The sequence below is a fragment of the Cotesia typhae genome, unplaced genomic scaffold, assembly GCF_013202065.1.
Source record: "Cotesia typhae breed Kobodo isofemale line unplaced genomic scaffold, CoteBio_Ctyphae contig_123, whole genome shotgun sequence".
NCBI classification, from domain to species: Eukaryota; Metazoa; Arthropoda; class Insecta; order Hymenoptera; family Braconidae; genus Cotesia; species Cotesia typhae.
The window spans coordinates 1,251,500-1,270,913 of record NW_027423715.1 but is presented as its reverse complement, the minus strand read 5'-3'; the positions used below and the strand labels follow the sequence as shown (position 1 = coordinate 1,270,913).

Here is a 19,414-nt window from a genome sequence, read left to right as displayed (position 1 = left end):
TTTTTATTTTATTGCATTTAATGTTTATAATAATACATATTATTACATTTTTTTTAATGATACTGAAATTAACGATCAACTGTTAATTAAAAAAATTTTTTTAACAAATTAATTACAGTAAAAAAATGCTTCTAAAAATTTTCACTTGTAATTTTTATTAATTTTTACATGTGAAATTTTTTAACCAAATTTTTTTTTTAATAATTTAATTTAATTTAAATTCAGTGCTATTTTTTATATCTGATATTTTTATTTGTAAGAGTTTAATGTAAATTATTATACAATTGTTTATTTATTTTTATAGGAGAAGACCCAGGACTCCATGAAATCAGGAACGAGAATGACAGGTTAAAAAAAGTAATGGCCAGAGCTCAAGAATTATTCAACTCCAAAACACCAGGACCTCGCATTAATGTAAATGCCGCTAAAAGATTTATTAGAAATAGTTTATGGACACCTAATAATATTGATGTCGGTATTGAAAATGAAGAGGAGCCTGTGCAAGACAACTTGATGGACGATGATTTTGAAATTGTCTCTTAATTATTATTTTTAAGACTCAATATCAATTGATATGAATTATTACAAATAAAACATAAAAAAAAAATTTCATTTGTAAAAAACTTGAAAACCTGTAAGTGCATTTTTTTAAAAATATTTTTTTGTTCTAATTTAATTAATGAAAAAAAAAATCAAAAAATTAAAAGCGTCAGCTAACTTTAGTATTATAATTAAAAATGCAATTTTTTTAAAATAATTTTTCGGAACAAATTTGTTTTTTAAATGAAATTAAAAAATTATTAAAAAAAAAATCGTAATTAAAAATTTTTACATGGGAAAATTAATAAAAATTATAGGTAAAAATTTTTAGAAGCATTTTTTTATTGTAATTAATTTGTTAAAAAATTTTTAAAATTAACAGCTGACGGCTAACTTCAGTATTATTAAAATAACTCCCATTACCAGTAGAGCGATATTTCTTAAAGAATTTCGCGGTACAGCCATCTGTAGTTTGAAAGTTTTTGTAAAATAGATCACAGCTGTCATCTTGAAAAAAATTTTTTATGGAGCACAAAATAATGGTCTCCCTTTCCAAAGCGTTTTCCCGCGAATTCTATACAAAGACTGGTCGCTCGCGAATTTAATTACTCTGTCAATTAGCCATTAGTCATGATTAAAGTTTACTATTAATGTTACAAATTAGCGTTATTTATTTATTTTTTTGAACTGTTATGTGATATTTCTATAAATCCAGTAAATACTTACTCAAATTATAGGTAAAATTAAGTAAAAAATTTCATCTGTGATTCAGAGGTTATGCTGAGAGGAGATAGCTTTGCTACTGATCTATTTTTTGTTTCATGTAGACCCAAGGTTCTATAAATTGAGATGAAAATGGATGACAATAAAGAAACATCTGAAGTCTGTACTGTCACAAAAGTCATTCCGGCAAAACCAAAAAAATTAGTCCAAGGTAATGTTTAATGACATTAAAGTTAGCCGTCACTTGACAATTTTTAAATTTTATTTAACAAACAAATTTGTACAAAAAAACTATTTGTAAAAAATTGCATTACTAATTTTTTTAAATTTCTACTTGTCAATTTTTTTTTTTTTAATTTAATTATTACAAAAATTATTTAAATTATCAAATATCTGCTAATTTAATTTCCATTAATGCTTAACAACAATGAAAATAATTGACTTGTGACACTTTTTTATTTTTAAATAAATTAAGTAATTTTTTAGATTTCATTTTATTAAATCATAATTTTCGTTGATATTTTTTTTTTATAATAAAAATATAATTTTAATTAATTACGACTTTATTTTTATAGCACGTCTTCCGTTTCAAATCTTTTCATCACAAGATTCTCCAAATAGTTTAAAATCAAACAATAAAAAGCGTAAATTGTCATCACCATCACCAAGTAGTTGTAAATCTGACAAAGGACCTAAAATAGCTCGAAAAGAAAATGTATTGGCGAAATCAACCAATTGTGAAGCTGACAGTAAAACTAACAGTCACGATGATACCGCTGAAGTAATTGATCTTGATGATTTAGAAGATACTGTTATAAATCCTAAAAAACGAGATGATGATGACAAAGGTGCTATGAAACCAAATACTTTATTAAAGTACCTTCAAAAGACATCAGAAGAGCCTTCGAAAGCTGTTGTGGTGCCAGAGAAGCAGGAAAAACTTAATTCAGAAGTTGTTGTCATGCTGAGCAGGTGCGACGATGTGTTGAAGAGTAAGAGCAGTGAGACCACCTCGGACAAAGAAGTAGAAGCTGATAAATTGAGCGAAAAGGAGGATAAGATTGAAGATTCAAGTGTCGAAGCGATGGAAGTTTCAATTTTTGACGATGAAGATGAGCAGGTGTCTAATTGTTTAAACAAAGACAAAGAAGATGATAAGTCAACAGATAATCTCGATAACAGCGACTCCGATACAACGTCATCTTCGTCTGAGGATGAAGATGACAAAAAATCGGATGACGAGAAGAAGTCCAACGATGACACTGATGACAAAAAGAATGAAGATGATGATGATAAAGGTAATAAGACGCCAACTAATAAATCTGATCAGTTGGTTAAAAAACGCAGAACTTTGACGCCGAAGCAACTGTTTAGGAAAATGGAAAGTGAAAAGAAACGCGAGGAAAGGGAAAAGGCCAAAGCTGAGAAAAAAAAGCTCAGAGCTGAGGCAAAATTGAAGAGACGAGAGATGAAAGAAGCTGAAAAAGAGCTTAAGCGGAAGGAAAAAGAACAGAAGGAGTTGAAGAAACAAATGGAGATCGAGCTCAAGCAGAAGGAGAAGGAACGCAAGGAAAAGGCCAAGGAAGAGGATAGGCGTAAGCGGGAGGAAGCTAAAGAAGAAGAAAAGCGTAAGAAAGAGGAAGAAAAATTGGCTGATGAACGCAAGAAGCAGAAAGCTGCCTCGACATTTGTCAGCTTTTTTGTTCCTAAAAAGCAGGAGGCGAAGGCTGTTGAAGAAACAGACATCGGGGCTTGTAATTTCAAACCTTTTGAAATTAAAGCTTACATGAAAGTTGCTCCTATTTGTCGAAGGACTCTCAGTGATGAGGAAAAAGAATTTATTGATAAGCTGGGAGATTGTACGAGCGTTGGTAAATTGTACTTAGATGAGATCAGAAGTGATAAGAAAAAAATACGTCGTTCTCCTCGAACTTGGCCTTTTGAAGAAAGGGATGACGTTGTAGTTCTGGGTATTGTATTTTATTTTTTTTTATTATGATGTAATTTGTGATGGATGTAAATTTAAAAAATTATTTTTTTGACAGAGGGTGATGATGACAATATCGATATAATTGATCTTGGCGTTCCTTTGGAAAGACACCGAGTCAAGTTACTTTTCTTTAGTGAAAATCGTCGCCCACCTTACTACGGCACCTGGAGGAAGAAAAGCAAGTCGGTGAACCCTCGCAGACCGTTTGGAAAATACGAGGTGAGTGTTATTAAATTTATTTTTTATTTATTTATTAATTATCAAACATCGGTGTATAACAATAGTATTAAAATAGTAAGTATATAAGGCTGAAGTTTTAAGCCAGTATATTTAAGTAATAATTAATTAATAACTAAAACTGAATTATTTAAAAAAAATCAGCTGTCGATTAGTTGCAAAACGTTTAAGAACTTAATCTACTATTATTTTTATTTATAAAATAGTTTCTTATTATTTATCAATCAAAATTATGTCGAAAATGGTAGTTTTTTTGGAGATTTAGATCATGCTTGAACGTTAACTTTGTTCCCTCGGTAACCTCTGCCACCAGGAAAAGCGTAGGCATTTTTCCGGTGGACTTTTCGGTGCTTGGCCAAGTGGTCGCTTCTGGCGAATCTCTTGGAGCACATCTCACAAGGATATGGCTTGACGCCTGAATGAGATCTTCGGTGACGAGCTAACTCGTCTGATCTACTAAATCGCCAGCCGCATCCTGCCCAGGTACAGGCAAATGGCTTTTCGCCTGTGTGACGTCTCAAGTGAGCTTTTAGATGAGAAGCTTTGGCATAAACCTGGAAAATATAATTTCATGACTATTTTAATAATTTTAAATGGTTAAGAAAATTTACCATAAAAATGGAAAAGAAAAAAATCGTAATTATTTAAAATTAAAAAAAAATGTGGACAATTTAAAATTATCAAGAAATTTTATCGAAGAAATGGGAGAAAGAAAAATTTGAAATTATTAAAAAATTGTATAAAAAAAAATGGAACGATTTTTAAATTATCAAGAAATTTTATCAAGAAAAAAAATGGAAAAAAGAAAAATTTTAACAATTTGTAATTATCAATAAAAGAAAAAAAAAAATTAAATTGGACTTACTTTTAAACATCCTTGGTAAGTACATGGAAAACAGCGATCGTCATTATTCTCGAGATTACGATTCGTGTAATCATGAGTCGCCAAAGCTGCATCAGCTGACGCGGAGTACATCGCGTTGCTTTCAAACGAATTGTTATTAAAATCCATGGTGTTCTCCAGGGATCTGAGATCGATCCCCAGCACAAGAAGAGGCTCGTCGTGTTGGAAGGTGGGTACTTCCGCGGCAGCTTTCGGAGGTGGCAAGTGCAGAAATCTTTCGCATCCAGGCGTACACATTGGAGTCCTGTCAGGGAGCCCCGCGTCCCAGGACTTGTCGAGACACCAGTCGAGCTCGCAGTCCAGCTCACTTAGCTCACTGAGACACGGTGAAGCCTCCGAGACATTTAGACAATTAGGATTGTAGTCACTCCAGGACACTTCTGTCGGATAGCTGCTTGGGTTCAAGTCCGTATAGTGCTCAAAATTGTCACTAACTGGACCTGTAAAGTTGCTCAACTCTACGAACTCTGAGTTTTCAAGACTACAAGGGATTTCGTAGTCGCAAGGTAGCGTTGTGGGTGCTATTTCTCCCGTCTCATCCATCTTTAATCCCAGCACTGAGAAAAGTAATTCATCTGTCATCTTCTGCAACATAAATTTATAAAATATCAGCAGTCTGTCATCTGTCAGTGCGAAACATCATATCGAGTGAAGAAACAGTACAACAATAAGCTAAAAATAAATAAATCAGAAGATGAATAATGACTACAGTGTTTGATGTTGATGATAATCTCGTGTCCTTGTCGCACATGCATTACACCTCTCGGCACACCTAAAGATTGTTATCAGCGCCCCAATGCAATTTCAATTTCTCCCGGACGTTTCAATCAGGCATGTTGACAAGGCACGCTAAACAAAAGCATCCCACACGCGACTTTTACTATCTGTCTATATTTGTTGGGTAGAAAATTTAAAGACTGTCTCTGATTGTTGTGCACCCGGGTAGCTTATAAAACTTTGTACTATTTTAAAGTCTCCTATCAAAATTTATTAGTTGATCATCGAACTGTTAAATCTGATAAATTATAAAAATTTTTTAATTTAATTTTATTAGTAAAAAAATTTGGTAATTAAGGTAATTAAGGGAAAAGACTCAGTTATTGACACTTGCAATTTTATTTTAATTAAAATTAAAAAAAAAAAAAACAAATCAACTCTAATGAATTAAAAAATATAAATTTTTAGAAAATTGGTTTGTTGAGAACATTTAATTTTTTTAATTAGAATAAAATTGCAGGTGTCAATAATTGGATCTTTAACCTTATTAACAAGTAAAGTCCAACCCCATTTTGGGCCATAACTAGGTAAAAAATTAAAATAAAAAAATTTTTTTTATTCTGCTTGGAAAAAATTTTGGCTCATGTTTTTTGATGAAATTTCTATTTTTCTTTTTTTGATGTACTTTTTTTTGAAAAGTAAATAAAAAAACGAACAATATAAAAAAAAAATTGAATATCAAAATTTTTTTAATAATTTATAAATTTTTTTGAAAATTTGTAAAAATTGTGATAATTATTTTTTTTTTTTAATTTTTCATTTTTTTATGCATTTTTCAAAAAAAAAAAAAATCTATTAATAGAAATTTCTTTCAAAAAAATGAAAATCAAATGTTTGACCCTACTTGTAAATATTTACCAAAAATTTTTATCAGATTAAAAAAATTTTTTTGACTTCAATAGACCAATTGTACATTAATGAATCAAAGCGATTAAATTAAATCAGTCTTGATAGATTTTCAAGTATGAATATAGCGATATACTACTCGTGCTTAGCATCCTAAATCATTCTATTACCCCCGGCGACTGTTGAGATATATATTTATATGCACCGATGGCAAATTGTTTCTCGTTATTTACAATCTTTCTTAATACATAACTTGTGCCCGTAACTTGTATCTTAAGAGATGACCTCTGGATGGTTTAGTTTAATTTAAATAATCAAATACTACTGCTACTACTACACTACAATCGTTAACAAATAATGTATGTAATAAAAATATCAGTACAAGATAAGACTATTTTATTAACTAGTGACCAAACTTATGTTCGTAATTATAAATCCTTGACCTTCGGTCACGTGTACTCACATCAAACATTGCTGCATCCTCAATCATGACTTACATTCGAAGTTTATCGTATTGAGATTTATAAAATAAAAACTAAAGTTAGAAATAATAATTTTTTTAATCAAAATTTTTAACAAAAGTTTCTTTAAATTTACGGTAAAATTTTTAATGTGATTAATAATGAACAACACCAAACAGTAAAGTGGACAGAGTAAACTGTTATGCACGAATGACTGTCCGGAACTGATCCAGAGCATAGAGCGACATTTAGAAGAAGGTGAAGAGCGAGTGTGAAGTTAATGATAATGATCCCTCCACTGAATTTAAAACTCCAACGCGTGCGAGAGCACTTTTTTGATCTGGCCAGTGGAAAGAGACCAGAGATAAGTGATATGTCATGGATCGATGTGTGAAGAAGAGGACTAGGGCTCCCAGATAAGAGGCAGCGTAGATATTTAAAAATAAATTAAAACATTTATCATCTAGGTTGATGCGAGAGCGGTTTTGGTTGATCGGGACACCAAGTACAAGAGTGGTACGGCGTCGCGAGGCTCTGAAGAGATATCTGAGCTCTGTGCCACTCGGTGATGGCTCGCTGGTGGTTCCCCAGGGATCCATCGATCGTGAGCTATCCTGGCGCCTCGATCATTCTCGCGATCTCTGTACCCATTATATTATTTTTTATTGTGACGGCTGACGGTAAGTCATTTGATGAGCATTAAGCAGATTCATCTGGCTTGATTGAAATTTCTTTATGGATTTTTTATTTTAACTTTCAATAATTCAGCGAAGTTTTAATTAACAGCTGCAACGTTAATTCTGTTGCCGAAGAAGGATATAAAATATTAAAAAATAAACGAGAAACTGACCTCGGACAATATGGTAAACGTTGAGTAGCATTAATGCCGCTGGTGGAGCATCATGTCTGGTAACCATCTCCAAATAATTGGAATAGATTTGTGCGATATTTAAGCACGCGGAAATTGCGTGAGTGCTCTTCAACGTCCGCATTGCTCAATAGAACAGAGTAGAGACAGACTGTTAAGTTCAAGTATCACGAGCTCGAAGCCGGAGGGAAGTTAAATAATCAAACTACCAGAATTCTAAGTCGAAATTATTTTTATCGCATAACTTTTGCAGATAAACTATTTTGATTAAACAGATTGGAATTGTAATTGTAATTATTATATAATTTTCAGGGAAAAATAATTCTATTGAGAGAATTTATTTTATACATGTATTATTGGACTTGTGAAATTGAAACTGATCGCGTTTGCCTCGAGAGTCACTCATTCTAATCTGAGTACGTCATCAGAACAGCGTTAACATGCGATGGATTTTCCATTGCTTTTACGAATCTCGCTTCTATCTTGCTGTTACGTCACTATGAGAGAGTTACAGCGAAAAATAAAACGTGATTTTCAGAGCAGTGGAGACCAAAATTAAACGGAAAAATAAAATAAATAAAAAACATCACTTTGGATTGTTTATAGAGCATTTTATTTTAAATCCGATTGATTGATTAATTAATTATTGTAATTATTTATAATCTCGTTTGTGCTCAATTGATGACGCTTGTGTTGAAGATATTATATATATATATATATATATATATATATATATATATATATATATATATATATATATATATATATCAGGATACACGTGCGTTGAACACTGCGTTTGCACTAAATATCGCTTTGGGATTTTATCACAAGCACATGTTGGTCGCATCATCATCGTATTCATAATAATAATATCAACATTGACAATAATTAAAAGAACTAGCAACCTTGTAGTCACTATGTGACTGCCGTGACTTTCTTAAATATTGACATTTTTAAAGATATAAGCTCATCCCGATGTTACACTCATCAAGAGCTTTCATTTGAGTACCCACATGCATTTTTGATATCTTTTTCATATATACATATATATAATATATTAAATATATAAAATATATGAAAAATTGATGTGGGTACTTAAATGAAAGGTCTTGATGAATGTAACATCGGGATGAGCTTATATCTTTAAAAATGTCAATACTTCACAAGATACAATGTCATTTGTGGACATTGGTCACAGAATTTTGCTTATTCTCTTAATACTATAGATTATAATGAAAAAAACAATAATCATGCGTACTAATACCAATACTTAATAACAAAAGTAACTCGTTGCAATATAATAATATAACTACGCACATTATATTAACATCACACATACCAGACTCACTCGATTATCGATCGATCGTATTTCTACCAGATATAACATGATTGATTAAACATTACAGTATATAACTTTAAGTCACTTATATAAATAATAAAAAATATTATACTCAATAATTTTTCTATTACCAAATGACAAATCATCGTTGGGTTGTAGACTACTCAGGCATCTGAGCAAATATAATCACCGGTATTAATAATACCAGACGTGTGATTGATTCTATCAAATTTATAATCCTAACTTTTTAATATTCATATTAATACTTTGATGTTATTTTAGTTTTAGTTTATTTTGTTACAAACATAGCATAAGCTTGCAGTTAATTAATAATGATTTATATTGAATAAACTTGAGTTTTTGTTTCAATAAAATTAAAGACTGACTGATGAAAAAAATTAATTTGATTTAAGAGAAAAAATTTATCAGCAATTTCATTTATTTGAAGACAATTATTTAATTTATTAAATTTTAATAAATATTTCTATCTCTATCTCTAGATACATAATTAAAAAATGACCTTGTATTTCGTGAACTATTGAAATTTTTTGAAGATATAAGCTCATTTCGATGTTTCACTCATCAAGACCTTTCATTTGAGTACCCACATCAATTTTTCATATATTTATATATATATTATATATATGTATATATGAAAAATATATCAAAATGCATGTGGGTACTCAAATGAAAGCTCTTGATGAGTCTAACATCGGGATGAGCTTAAATCTTTAAAAATGTCAATAGTTAAGAAATATATTTATATATTTATATTTTTAAATATTAAAAACTTTAATTTATTTAATGATTTTAATTATTATTATGTATTCCAGTTACAGGTTATAAAAAGTGTCCAAAAAAAATTGCTTTTTATTTAAAATAATTATTTGTTAACTGTTAACAAATCTTTATTAACATTTAATAAATAATTTATTAATTGTTAATAAATGCTTATTAAATCCTGTGATGTTAAAAAATTAGTTGTTAACAGTTAATAAAACTTATTAAATATAAACAAATCTTTCTATCAGTCTAAAAAATTTTTTTTTATTAAAATTAATTAATTATTTAATTTTATTTAAGAAGTTTTTTTTTTTTAATGAAGTTATTTATTTAACAGCGCTTATATTGAATTACTGAAGATAAATCAAATGATAATTAAACAGAAAAATAGTGAATAATTACAATAAAATACTTTTTATTAAACATAATGATACTGTTGATTAAATCTGGTTAATTAAAATGCAAAGCCGATTAAAAAGTTGTTTATTTAGTTGATAATAATAAATGGTAGGCGGAACTGGATTAGCCCTGCGACTATTATCCATTAGTCGATTGTGCTTTGCCGAGTAATGACGTCCCCAGTACACGCATAGCACTCGAGATTTATCGCGATTGGGGGATAAATTCTGGACGATTAGTCCGAGCGTAATCTTGCGTGCGTGCTGCGGAACTCAATATATCATCTCGATTGGGCATAAAACAGATCATTACACATGGCCCGTCTTCACACTGTGGTTACTATTGCTATTGGTATTGGTATTACACATGTCGTTAATAATTCATCACCTTTAATCGTTAGATTTAACACGGCTTTTTATCAGTATCCTGGTTTGCTTCATTTTAACATTATATCTAATGTATTACAAGTATGTGTGTGCTAAGGGTATGACACTTGTTGTATGACAGATGCTGGTAGTTAGATACGTGGAAGAGAGTGCAAAGAACGAGTGTCTAGCAAGGAAGAATCCTGTCATGAACAGATAAGATAAATTTTTCGAGTACCGGAAAGCCGTAGGCTGTTTTATATGCGTCAATGATTTTAACTAAATTAAACTCATTTACGTTTTTTAGTTGTTGTTTTAATATTTATAAGTTATCTTAGTGTAAGGAAAGTTTTTTTTTTTTTTTTTTTTTTTTATCAAAAACTTGTAGAACTAATTTGTCAAAATTTTAAAATATTTTGAATTATTTATTTTTATTTAAATAAAATTTTATTAATCAATAAAAAAAATTTGTTTAATAAAAAAAAAAAGGTAAATATTTACAAGTTGGATCAACCATTTTTTTAAAAGAAATTTTCATTTGATTTTATTGATATATTTTTTTTAAATATAAAAAAATGAACAGTTTAAAAAAAAAAATTATCACAATTTTAACAAATTTTCAAAATAATTTATAAATTTTTCAGAAAATTGTGATATTTGACTTTTTTTTGAATGGTTTGTTGTTTTATGTACTTTAAAAAAAAATATATATATATATATATATATATATATATATATATATATATATATATATATATATATATATATATATATATACACTACTGGAAAAAATTAAGGGATCAAAAAAAAATTCCAAATTTTTCGGTAGTTTTCAACAGGCCGTAACTTTGAGAGAAATGGTCGTACAGGAAATAAAAAAAAGGAAATTGTAGCTCCAAGTGTCTAGTTTTTGGATTAGAACTTCAAAATTTTGTAGCCTCCGCGGTTTCTGAGTAATCGTAGAAAAACCAGCAACAAAAAAATTCTCAAAATTTTTTTAGTTTTTTTTTGGTCTACGGGCGTGGAAAAAATTTTTTTAGCTTAACCACCATAAGGATCGGATACTTTGTTCATTTAGCATTAATTTCTTCTTTTAAACACCCTGATACGTCCACTCCTCGCTGAGATATCGGTCTTCAAATGGAAAAGGATCTTTTTGTCTTTGATTATCGATATTTCAGCAACCAATGATCGCACAGAAAGTTAAAGGTGGGTTTCAAGAACTTGAATGAATTCCCCTTAACGACTGTCCATTGTTTTTTCGAAAAAAAATTTTTTCTTTCCGTCACATGAATTTGAAAATGCAACAAAAAAAGGGCTTTTAGTGGTTTTTTGGAAAATCAAGCGCTGGATCGAAAATATTGAGGAAACCACTAATGTTAAGTGTGCCTTTTACAGTTCAATATGTCCACAAAAACCCTACAAAGAATCAAATTAATCCAGCCAGCCGTTTTTTTGTTTCACTTGATCGAATTTTTGAAAAAATTAAAGGATCACGTTTTTTGCTCTGAAAAGCTCATAATTTTTAAAAATGAGGAAAAAAAGATGGTTTTTTCGAGCCTTTTCCACATTTTCGTTCCAAAAAGTGCTTAAATTTTCAAAAAAAAAATTCAAAAAAAAATTTTCAAAAAAAAAAATTTTTTCGAAAAAAATTAAAAAAAAATTTTTTTAACAAGTTAAGGAAACTCAAAAAACCATCGTCCAATGATTTTTATCACCTTTCCACCGCTGCATTCCTTGATTCTACTGATCTCCTTTTAAATTAATAAAAAAGTTAATACCCCCAATCGAATTTCGATTTTTTCATACGCTTTTCGGAGTTTTTTTTTCTTTTCTTTTTGTGAATCCTTAGCAAATCGCTTCATTCAACAGTTTTTTCAAAACTAATCCCTCTGCGCTAAAAAAATTTTTTTAATTTTTGGTCAAAATTGAAAATTTCTGACTTTTGATTCTTAATCATGGTTAGACGACATTTATCGGAGGTGGAAGTCGCTCGGTTAGTGACTCTTATCGACGAAGGTTACACTCAACATGCAGTTGCTATCCGGATGGGTGTAAGTCAATCTGTCGTATCTCGAGCTTATACCAGATACCAAGAGACGAATCAATATCATCGTCGCCCCGGACAAGGTCGCCATCGAGTCACTAATGCCCGCGATGATCGAACAATTGTTAGAGAAGTTCGACGACAACCTTTCGTCAATGCGAATATTGTCGCTCGAAGCTTCCCCAATCGCAGACAACAGCAACAGCGACGACGGCATCAAGTGCGAAACATTTGCTCTCGAACAATCATCAACCGTCTTCGTGAAACTGGGTTACACGCACGACATCCTAATCGTGTACCCCTGTTGACAGCAAGACATCGTCGAGCTCGTTTAGCGTATGCTTACGATCATCGAAATTGGAACTTGAGGGAATGGACAAATGTTTTATTCACTGATGAGTCTCGTTTTAATCTGTATGGCAACGATCGACGTCCTCTCGTTTGGCGCCGTCGTGGAGAACGTTTTCGCCAGAACTTTGTCCGTCCAGTCGTTGCCTACGGCGGTGGATCAGTTATGGTGTGGGGCGGCGTTTCACGAAATTGGAGAACACCTTTGGTAATTGTACGCGAAAATTTGACAGCTAGACGTTACATCGACCAAATTTTAAGGCCCATGGTTCTGCGCAGACGACAACATCTGAGGTCGTTCATATTGATGCAAGATAATGCACGTCCACACACAGCCAACATTACCCGGCGCAACTTTGAGCGGCATGACATCACATTGTTGCGACACCCAGCAATGAGTCCAGATCTCAACCCCATAGAGCACGTTTGGGACATAATGGGCCGTCGGTTGCGCAGAGAGTATCCAAATTTGCAGAACTTAGCTGCTTTGGAGCGCGCGCTTCAGCACATTTGGAATACCATTCCGCAGCCTCAAATTACCGTCTGCATAAACATGGCTGAACGTTTGAGAGCCGTTATTGAAAACAGGGGTGGTAATACCCGGTATTGAACCAACAAAAACCTTCAGAGAATGAGTTTGGAGTCATTAAATACGGTGGAACTGACGAGCCACCGGGTCTCAATTCTCCTGAAATACCACACCACACACACACACACACACACACACACACACACACACACACACACACACACACACACACACACACACACACACACACACACACACACACACACACACACACACACACACACACACACACACACACACACACACACACACACACACACACACACAGACACACACACAGAGAGAGAGAGAGAGAGAGAGAGAGAGAGAGAGAGAGAGAGAGAGAGAGAGAGAGAGAGAGAGAGAGAGAGAGAGAGAGAGAGAGAGAGAGAGAGAGAGAGAGAGAGAGAAGCGTAAATCCGACCGCGCGACCTCCACGTGGTATGCTTTGGATAACGCTAATGCCGGCGGTAATTGTTTTCTTAAACTTTTCAAGAGAAAAAATTTCAAAAAAAATTTTTTTTTTTAATTTTTTTTTTTTTTTTTCAATTTAAGCACTTTCTGGAACAAAAATGTGGAAAAAGCTCGAAAAAACAATTTTTTTTCTCATTTTTAAAAATTATGAGCTTTTCCGAGCAAAAAACGTGATCCTTTAATTTTTTCAAAAATTCGATCAAGTGAAACAAAAAAACGGCTGGCTGGATTAATTTGATTCTTTGTAGGGTTTTTGTGGACATATTATTGATCTGTAAAAGGCACACTTAACATTAGTGGTTTCCTCAATATTTTCGATCCAGCGCTTGATTTTCCAAAAAACCACTAAAAGCCCTTTTTTTGTTGCATTTTCAAATTCATGTGACGGAAAGAAAAAATTTTTTTTCGAAAAAACAATGGACAGTCGTTAAGGGGAATTCATTCAAGTTCTTGAAACCCACCTTTAACTTTCTGTGCGATCATTGGTTGCTGAGATATCGATAATCAAAGACAAAAAGATCCTTTTCCATTTGAAGACCGATATCTCAGCGAGGAGTGGACGTATCAGGGTGTTTAAAAAAAGAAATTAATGCTAAATGAACAAAGTATCCGATCCTTATGGTGGTTAAGCTAAAAAAATTTTTTCCACGCCCGTAGACCAAAAAAAAAAAAACTAAAAAAATTTTGAGAATTTTTTTGTTGCTGGTTTTTCTACGATTACTCAGAAACCGCGGAGGCTACAAAATTTTGAAGTTCTAATCCAAAAACTAGACACTTGGAGCTACAATTTCCTTTTTTTTATTTCCTGTACGACCATTTCTCTCAAAGTTACGGCCTGTTGAAAACTACCGAAAAATTTGGAATTTTTTTTTGATCCCTTAATTTTTTCCAGTAGTGTATATATATCAAAAACATCAAAAAAAGATAAACTAGAAATTAAAAAAAAAAAAAGAAACTATAAAAAAATAAAATTTTGTTTTATTAAATAATGACTTTTGTTAAATTACACAGTACTTTCTTAAATATTGACGTATTTAAAGTCATAAGCTCATCCCGATGTTAGACTCATCAAGAGCTTTCATTTGAGTACCCACATGCATTTTGATATATTTTTCATATATACATATATATAATATATATAAATATATGAAAAATTGATGTGGGTACTCAAATAAAAGGTCTCGATGAGTGTAACTTTAGGATGAGCTTATATTTTCAAAAATGTTAATAGTTCACAAGATACAAGGTCATTTCTTAATTATGTATTTAGAGATAGAGCATTTTCAAATGCAGTTTAAATACTTATCATAATAAATTGACGGTGAAAATTATATGAAACCTTGAAAAGGCTTAAATTCAAGTCAAGACTTCTACAATGTAGATAATAATGCATTAAATTAATTGTAATTTTAATTTTTCTTCCAGAAATAAAATTTAGGTTTTTTTTTAGGAGGAATTAATAAAAAAATATTTTTTTTTTTTTTTAATATAATCCAAAATTTTTTAAAAATTGAATTTAATTTTAAATAAAAAAAACGTTAGCAAAAATTTTCCCTGGTATTAAAAAAAAAAAAAAAAAAAATATACTCACATAAACGCTGCCATAAGCTGCTCTTGTGCTTAATACTTAATACTTGTTTAATTTTTTAGGAAGTTAACGTGACTTAGGGGGTCCGTCGAATCAATCCGTGGATCGATCTTAAGATTGCGGGCTTCGCACCCGATGATGATAATAAATAAATATCTCGGCGAGCATCTTCGTAATTGATGCCCGCGTACCGATCACATCGACGTTGATTCATGAGAGACAAAGACCCACCACAAACCACCGCTCACTAGTTAAATTTACAGTCTATAGTATTTCGATAAAATTTTTTAGTTAATTTTATTATCAAACTTTGGTCTTCCTGTCGGGGTGATACGCTTAAAAAATTAATTTATGTATTACGTATTAATTTATCCCATTGATCTTGTGATTGTTTTTGTTTATTTTATTTCAAGAGTAAAGAGTGTAAGAGCGCTCACATTAATTTAACGAATAGCTAATGGATTATCGTGAGTCGCGGATGAATATGAAAGAGTGTAACGATGTAGATGAGGTCCGACGGATTGCGACCCCGTGCTCTTGGGTTCTCTTGTGTGACTAATGATGGAAGAATTAAGTATAAAGAGTTTGTTTCTCAGCACAACAGAGTGTATTGCATATAATGTAAGCCGCCGAGAGAGAGTGATATCATTCGAGTCGAGGAAGTGCCTGATACCGACGTCCTGCTTATTCATTGTCACTACATTTCATTTAAATTAAATGTCACTATATTTAAACTGACATTGAATAATTAGATTTCATTTTTTATCACTGTCTTTATCTTTCATTTTTACTTTTTTTTTTTTTTTTTTAATTATTATTTTATTAATACTTCAGACCAAAATGATATCATTTGGTGGATGTTTAATTTATTTTGTTACAGCACTTTGACTACGAAGTTGACTCGGATGACGAGTGGGAGGAAGAGGAGCCTGGCGAGTCTCTCCGTGGATCTGATGATGAAAAAGACGAAGAAAATCCTGATGACAATGAGTATGATGTTGATAATGAGTTTATGGTACCGCATGGATATCTTTCTGATGAAGAGGCGAAAGCTGATGAAGAGGATGATGAAAATTTGGTAAAGATTTTTATTTTTTGATTAATTAATTAATAAGAAATAAAAAGATAATAAATGTTAAAAAAATAAATTTTTGGAAGCAGCTAGTTTGTAAATTTATACGTAAGTTTTTTATTTAACAATTAAAATGTTAAATGAAAAATATTTTTTATTAATTTATTGTATTAATTAAAATTCTTTATTTCAACAGTCTGCAGAATCACAAAAATTCAAATTAAAAATTCTTGGCGAGCAATTTGAGAAAGAAATGAGCGAAAAAACTTCGAAAATAAAATCACGGATAATCGGCTGCGTCTGGTTGGGACCTTCTAATTCATACCCTGAAAATAGTGAGTATAATATTTTTTAATTTATAAAAACTAGCAATCTTGCAGTAACTATGTGACTATGAATAAATAAAATTTTGCTTTATTAATTAATGACCGCTGTTAAATTGAACTGTACTTTTTTAAATATTGAGCTTTTTAAAGATATAAGCTCATCCTGGTGTTACACTCATCAAGAGCTTTCATTTAAATACCCACATGTATTTTTGATATATTTTTCATATATACATATATATAATATATATATAAATATATGAAAAATTGATGTGGGTACTTAAATGAAAGGTCTCGATGAGTGTAATGTCGGGGTGAACTTATATCTTCAAAAATGTCAATAGTTCTCAAGATACAAGGTCATTTCTTAATTATGTCTCAAGAGATAGAGACAAAATTTTTTGTCACAATGATAGAAAATTTTTTCTTATTCTCTTAATAACATAGATAATTAATAAAAATAAAAAAAACTAATTTAACATATTTTTGCAGTTCCACCAAAATTAGTGAGTTACCTAACTGCAAGACAAGTCTGGGTACGAGAGACTCCAGTAGTCCTACAGAGCACCGGGGAAGCAGAATTATCCGACGACTGTGACGAGTCTTCAGCTTCAAACAAAAAATCCAGCGCTGCAGGAGCCAAGAAAACAAAAGTCCCGGAAGACGCTTTGCCAGACCTGATTCGTTTGATCCACGGGAACGTGAACGCCAGCGCTTTTCTGATAAAAGAGTTCATATCTTTCTGGCACCAAAAGTATCCGAGAGACGAGCGGCGCTTGTCGAAGGTATCCTTGCGAGAAAAGATCCGGAAGCTGGCCAAGCGAACGGCGTGTCCAGAAGAGGGTCCTATGCACTTGAAGACTTGCTGGTATGTTCCCGAGAGCGTGCGCCAGCAGTACGTTAAAGAAGAGTTGTCTCTCCCGAACACCTGGACGTATATACTGACGCCGAAGTGTAAGACGATAACCGAGGCTGAGGCGGGTGACAAGGACCTGGATCGCGAGAAGGATAAAGACAAGGAGAGAGACAGGGATAAGGATAAGGACAAAGATAAAGACAAGGACAAGGAGAAGGAGAGAAAAATCACGCCACTGATCACCCAGTTTACGAAGAAAATTACCCAAGAAGAAATGAAGAGACAACTGTCTATGAAGCCACCGTCGATTACTCCAACGACGAGTAAGCCCCGGAAAAGAGTGGCTTTAATCTCCGTCGCGAGAGGCGAACAGTTCCCCAAGGCTTCTGCTTTCTCTTCGTCATCTTCTCCAATCATCACCGCGTTTTCTAAAATAAGCGCTAAATCTCTTCCGACAACTTCGCAGACTTTGTCTGGAAGCTCTTGCATGCCGATCACCGTTGACGATTCATCCCAGAGTCCGCAAAAAAATGAATCACCAGCGACTGAAGCCTTGAATATTAATAATAAAAATTTAAAAGCAGATAAAGATTGTGAAAATAAGGTTGTTACTGTTATTGATGATGATGCAAAAGAGTAAATTATAAATTCAGGGGGTTTGATCTTATTTTTCAGGGTTTGGTATATCGCGTTACTAATGCCAAAAGGGTGCATCTCAATATCTATGCCTTTTTGGCTTTTTTGTCTTAGAGCCAAAAGGGTGTATACAAAAAAAAATTTTTTATCCATTTTTTTTACAGATCTAAATCTTATAAACATTTTTAGTTTAGTTGCACGGAAAAAACAAGATGACACTGGATATCATCCCAGATTATATTCAGTGATATCTGTGGTAAAAAAAAAAAAATTAGACAGTAACTAGTATAATCCAGTTTATACTGAGTGACATCTAGATTATACTCATTGTAATCTGGATTATACTCATTGTAATCTAGATTATACTAGCTAATATTTAAAAATTTTTTTCACTGAGTATAATCTAGGATTATATCCAGTGTCATCTTGGACTTTCCGTGTGGAGTGAAAAAAAATTTTTTTATACGCCCTTTTGACTCTGCAGAGCCAAAAAGGCGTAGATGTTAAGATGTGCCCTTTTAGAATTAGTAACGCGATATAATAATAGTCTCTGTTGTGTAAAAAATAGTAATTGTTGAATGCCGTGCCGTGAGTTGAGTTGAGATCCCAGCAAACTTTTGAATCTTAACACGTCGCGTGTAAGATTGCAATAGAAACCGATGACTCGTCCCTTGCCACTATGACTACTGCTACCACTACTATTGTTATTATTATTATTATTATTATTATTATTATTATTATTAATGTTGTTATTATTATTACAACAACTACTACTGCTGGTTCTACTTAATACTATTTACTATCACTGTTACTCAGGTACTGTTTCAACTTAAACATACTGGCATTGGTGGGAATCAATGCGATTATTATCGTACACGATAATCGAGTAATAAATCGAGGCGCGACGCGAGCGGGGCTAGCAATCAATGGGAGAGGGAAGGTAAACACAGTCTCGCCCTTTCTCATGGGTATGGCTTTTATATTCATTCCTTTTGAACAATCCTGTGAGATTGATACTCTGATGCGTTTTCATAAACCGTAATATAATAATACCACAAATCTATTTTATATCGCTTTTACTTTACTTATTAAAAATACCGTTAAAATTATTATTATTATTTTTTTCTAGTATGTATAGATTAATGATTGATAAGTTTCATAAATGTATAAATAACAGTTTTTATATTCAACAGTGCCTCAATTTTATATCATAGTTTTTAATTTTAATAATTACAAATATATCTCATGTAATTGAATTATAAATAGT

The 19,414-nt window shown here is 31.9% G+C and overlaps 2 protein-coding genes across 7 annotated transcripts; one reads left to right on the top strand and one right to left on the bottom strand.

The window, feature by feature from the left end:
- Positions 1-544: 544 nt before the first annotated feature.
- Positions 545-19,210, top strand: LOC141536440 (uncharacterized). Of its 2 annotated transcripts, XM_074256959.1 has the most exons (7): positions 545-1,277; positions 1,368-1,474; positions 1,839-3,233; positions 3,309-3,472; positions 16,138-16,335; positions 16,526-16,664; positions 17,148-19,210. In XM_074256959.1, the coding sequence occupies exons 2-7, from the start codon at positions 1,390-1,392 to the stop codon at positions 18,149-18,151; spliced, it is 2,985 nt and encodes a 994-aa protein (XP_074113060.1). In that variant the 5' UTR covers positions 545-1,277; positions 1,368-1,389; the 3' UTR covers positions 18,152-19,210. The 2 variants fall into 2 exon arrangements, with proteins under 2 accessions (XP_074113060.1, XP_074113069.1); XM_074256968.1 differs by lacking the exon at positions 545-1,277 and having other exon boundaries at positions 1,284-1,474.
- LOC141536452 (uncharacterized) lies at positions 3,474-15,917 on the bottom strand. 5 transcript variants are annotated; one of them, XM_074257005.1, is made up of 3 exons: positions 15,261-15,917; positions 4,356-4,976; positions 3,474-4,044 (listed from the first exon to the last, which is right to left on the bottom strand). In XM_074257005.1, the coding sequence occupies exons 2-3, from the start codon at positions 4,974-4,976 to the stop codon at positions 3,757-3,759; spliced, it is 909 nt and encodes a 302-aa protein (XP_074113106.1). In that variant the 5' UTR covers positions 15,261-15,917; the 3' UTR covers positions 3,474-3,756. The 5 variants fall into 5 exon arrangements, with proteins under 5 accessions (XP_074113106.1, XP_074113089.1, XP_074113097.1 ...); XM_074256988.1 differs by having other exon boundaries at positions 4,356-4,979; positions 15,261-15,916; XM_074256996.1 differs by lacking the exon at positions 15,261-15,917 and adding an exon at positions 7,329-7,899 and having other exon boundaries at positions 4,356-4,979.
- Positions 19,211-19,414: the final 204 nt, after the last annotated feature.

Excerpts from the sequence above, each read along its gene's own strand:
- LOC141536440 (XM_074256959.1), top strand. The coding sequence starts at position 1,390 with ATGAAAATGGATGACAATAAAGAAACATCTGAAGTCTGTACTGTCACA. Across the intron at positions 16,336-16,525 it reads AAGAGGATGATGAAAATTTG|TCTGCAGAATCACAAAAATT; the intron begins GTAAAGATTTTT and ends TTATTTCAACAG. Across the intron at positions 16,665-17,147 it reads TAATTCATACCCTGAAAATA|TTCCACCAAAATTAGTGAGT; the intron begins GTGAGTATAATA and ends ATATTTTTGCAG.
- LOC141536452 (XM_074256972.1), bottom strand. The coding sequence starts at position 5,145 with ATGTGCGACAAGGACACGAGATTATCATCAACATCAAACACT. Across the intron at positions 4,980-5,103 it reads TATCATCAACATCAAACACT|AAGATGACAGATGAATTACT; the intron begins GTAGTCATTATT and ends TTTATGTTGCAG. Across the intron at positions 4,045-4,355 it reads CTTACCAAGGATGTTTAAAA|GTTTATGCCAAAGCTTCTCA; the intron begins GTAAGTCCAATT and ends TATATTTTCCAG.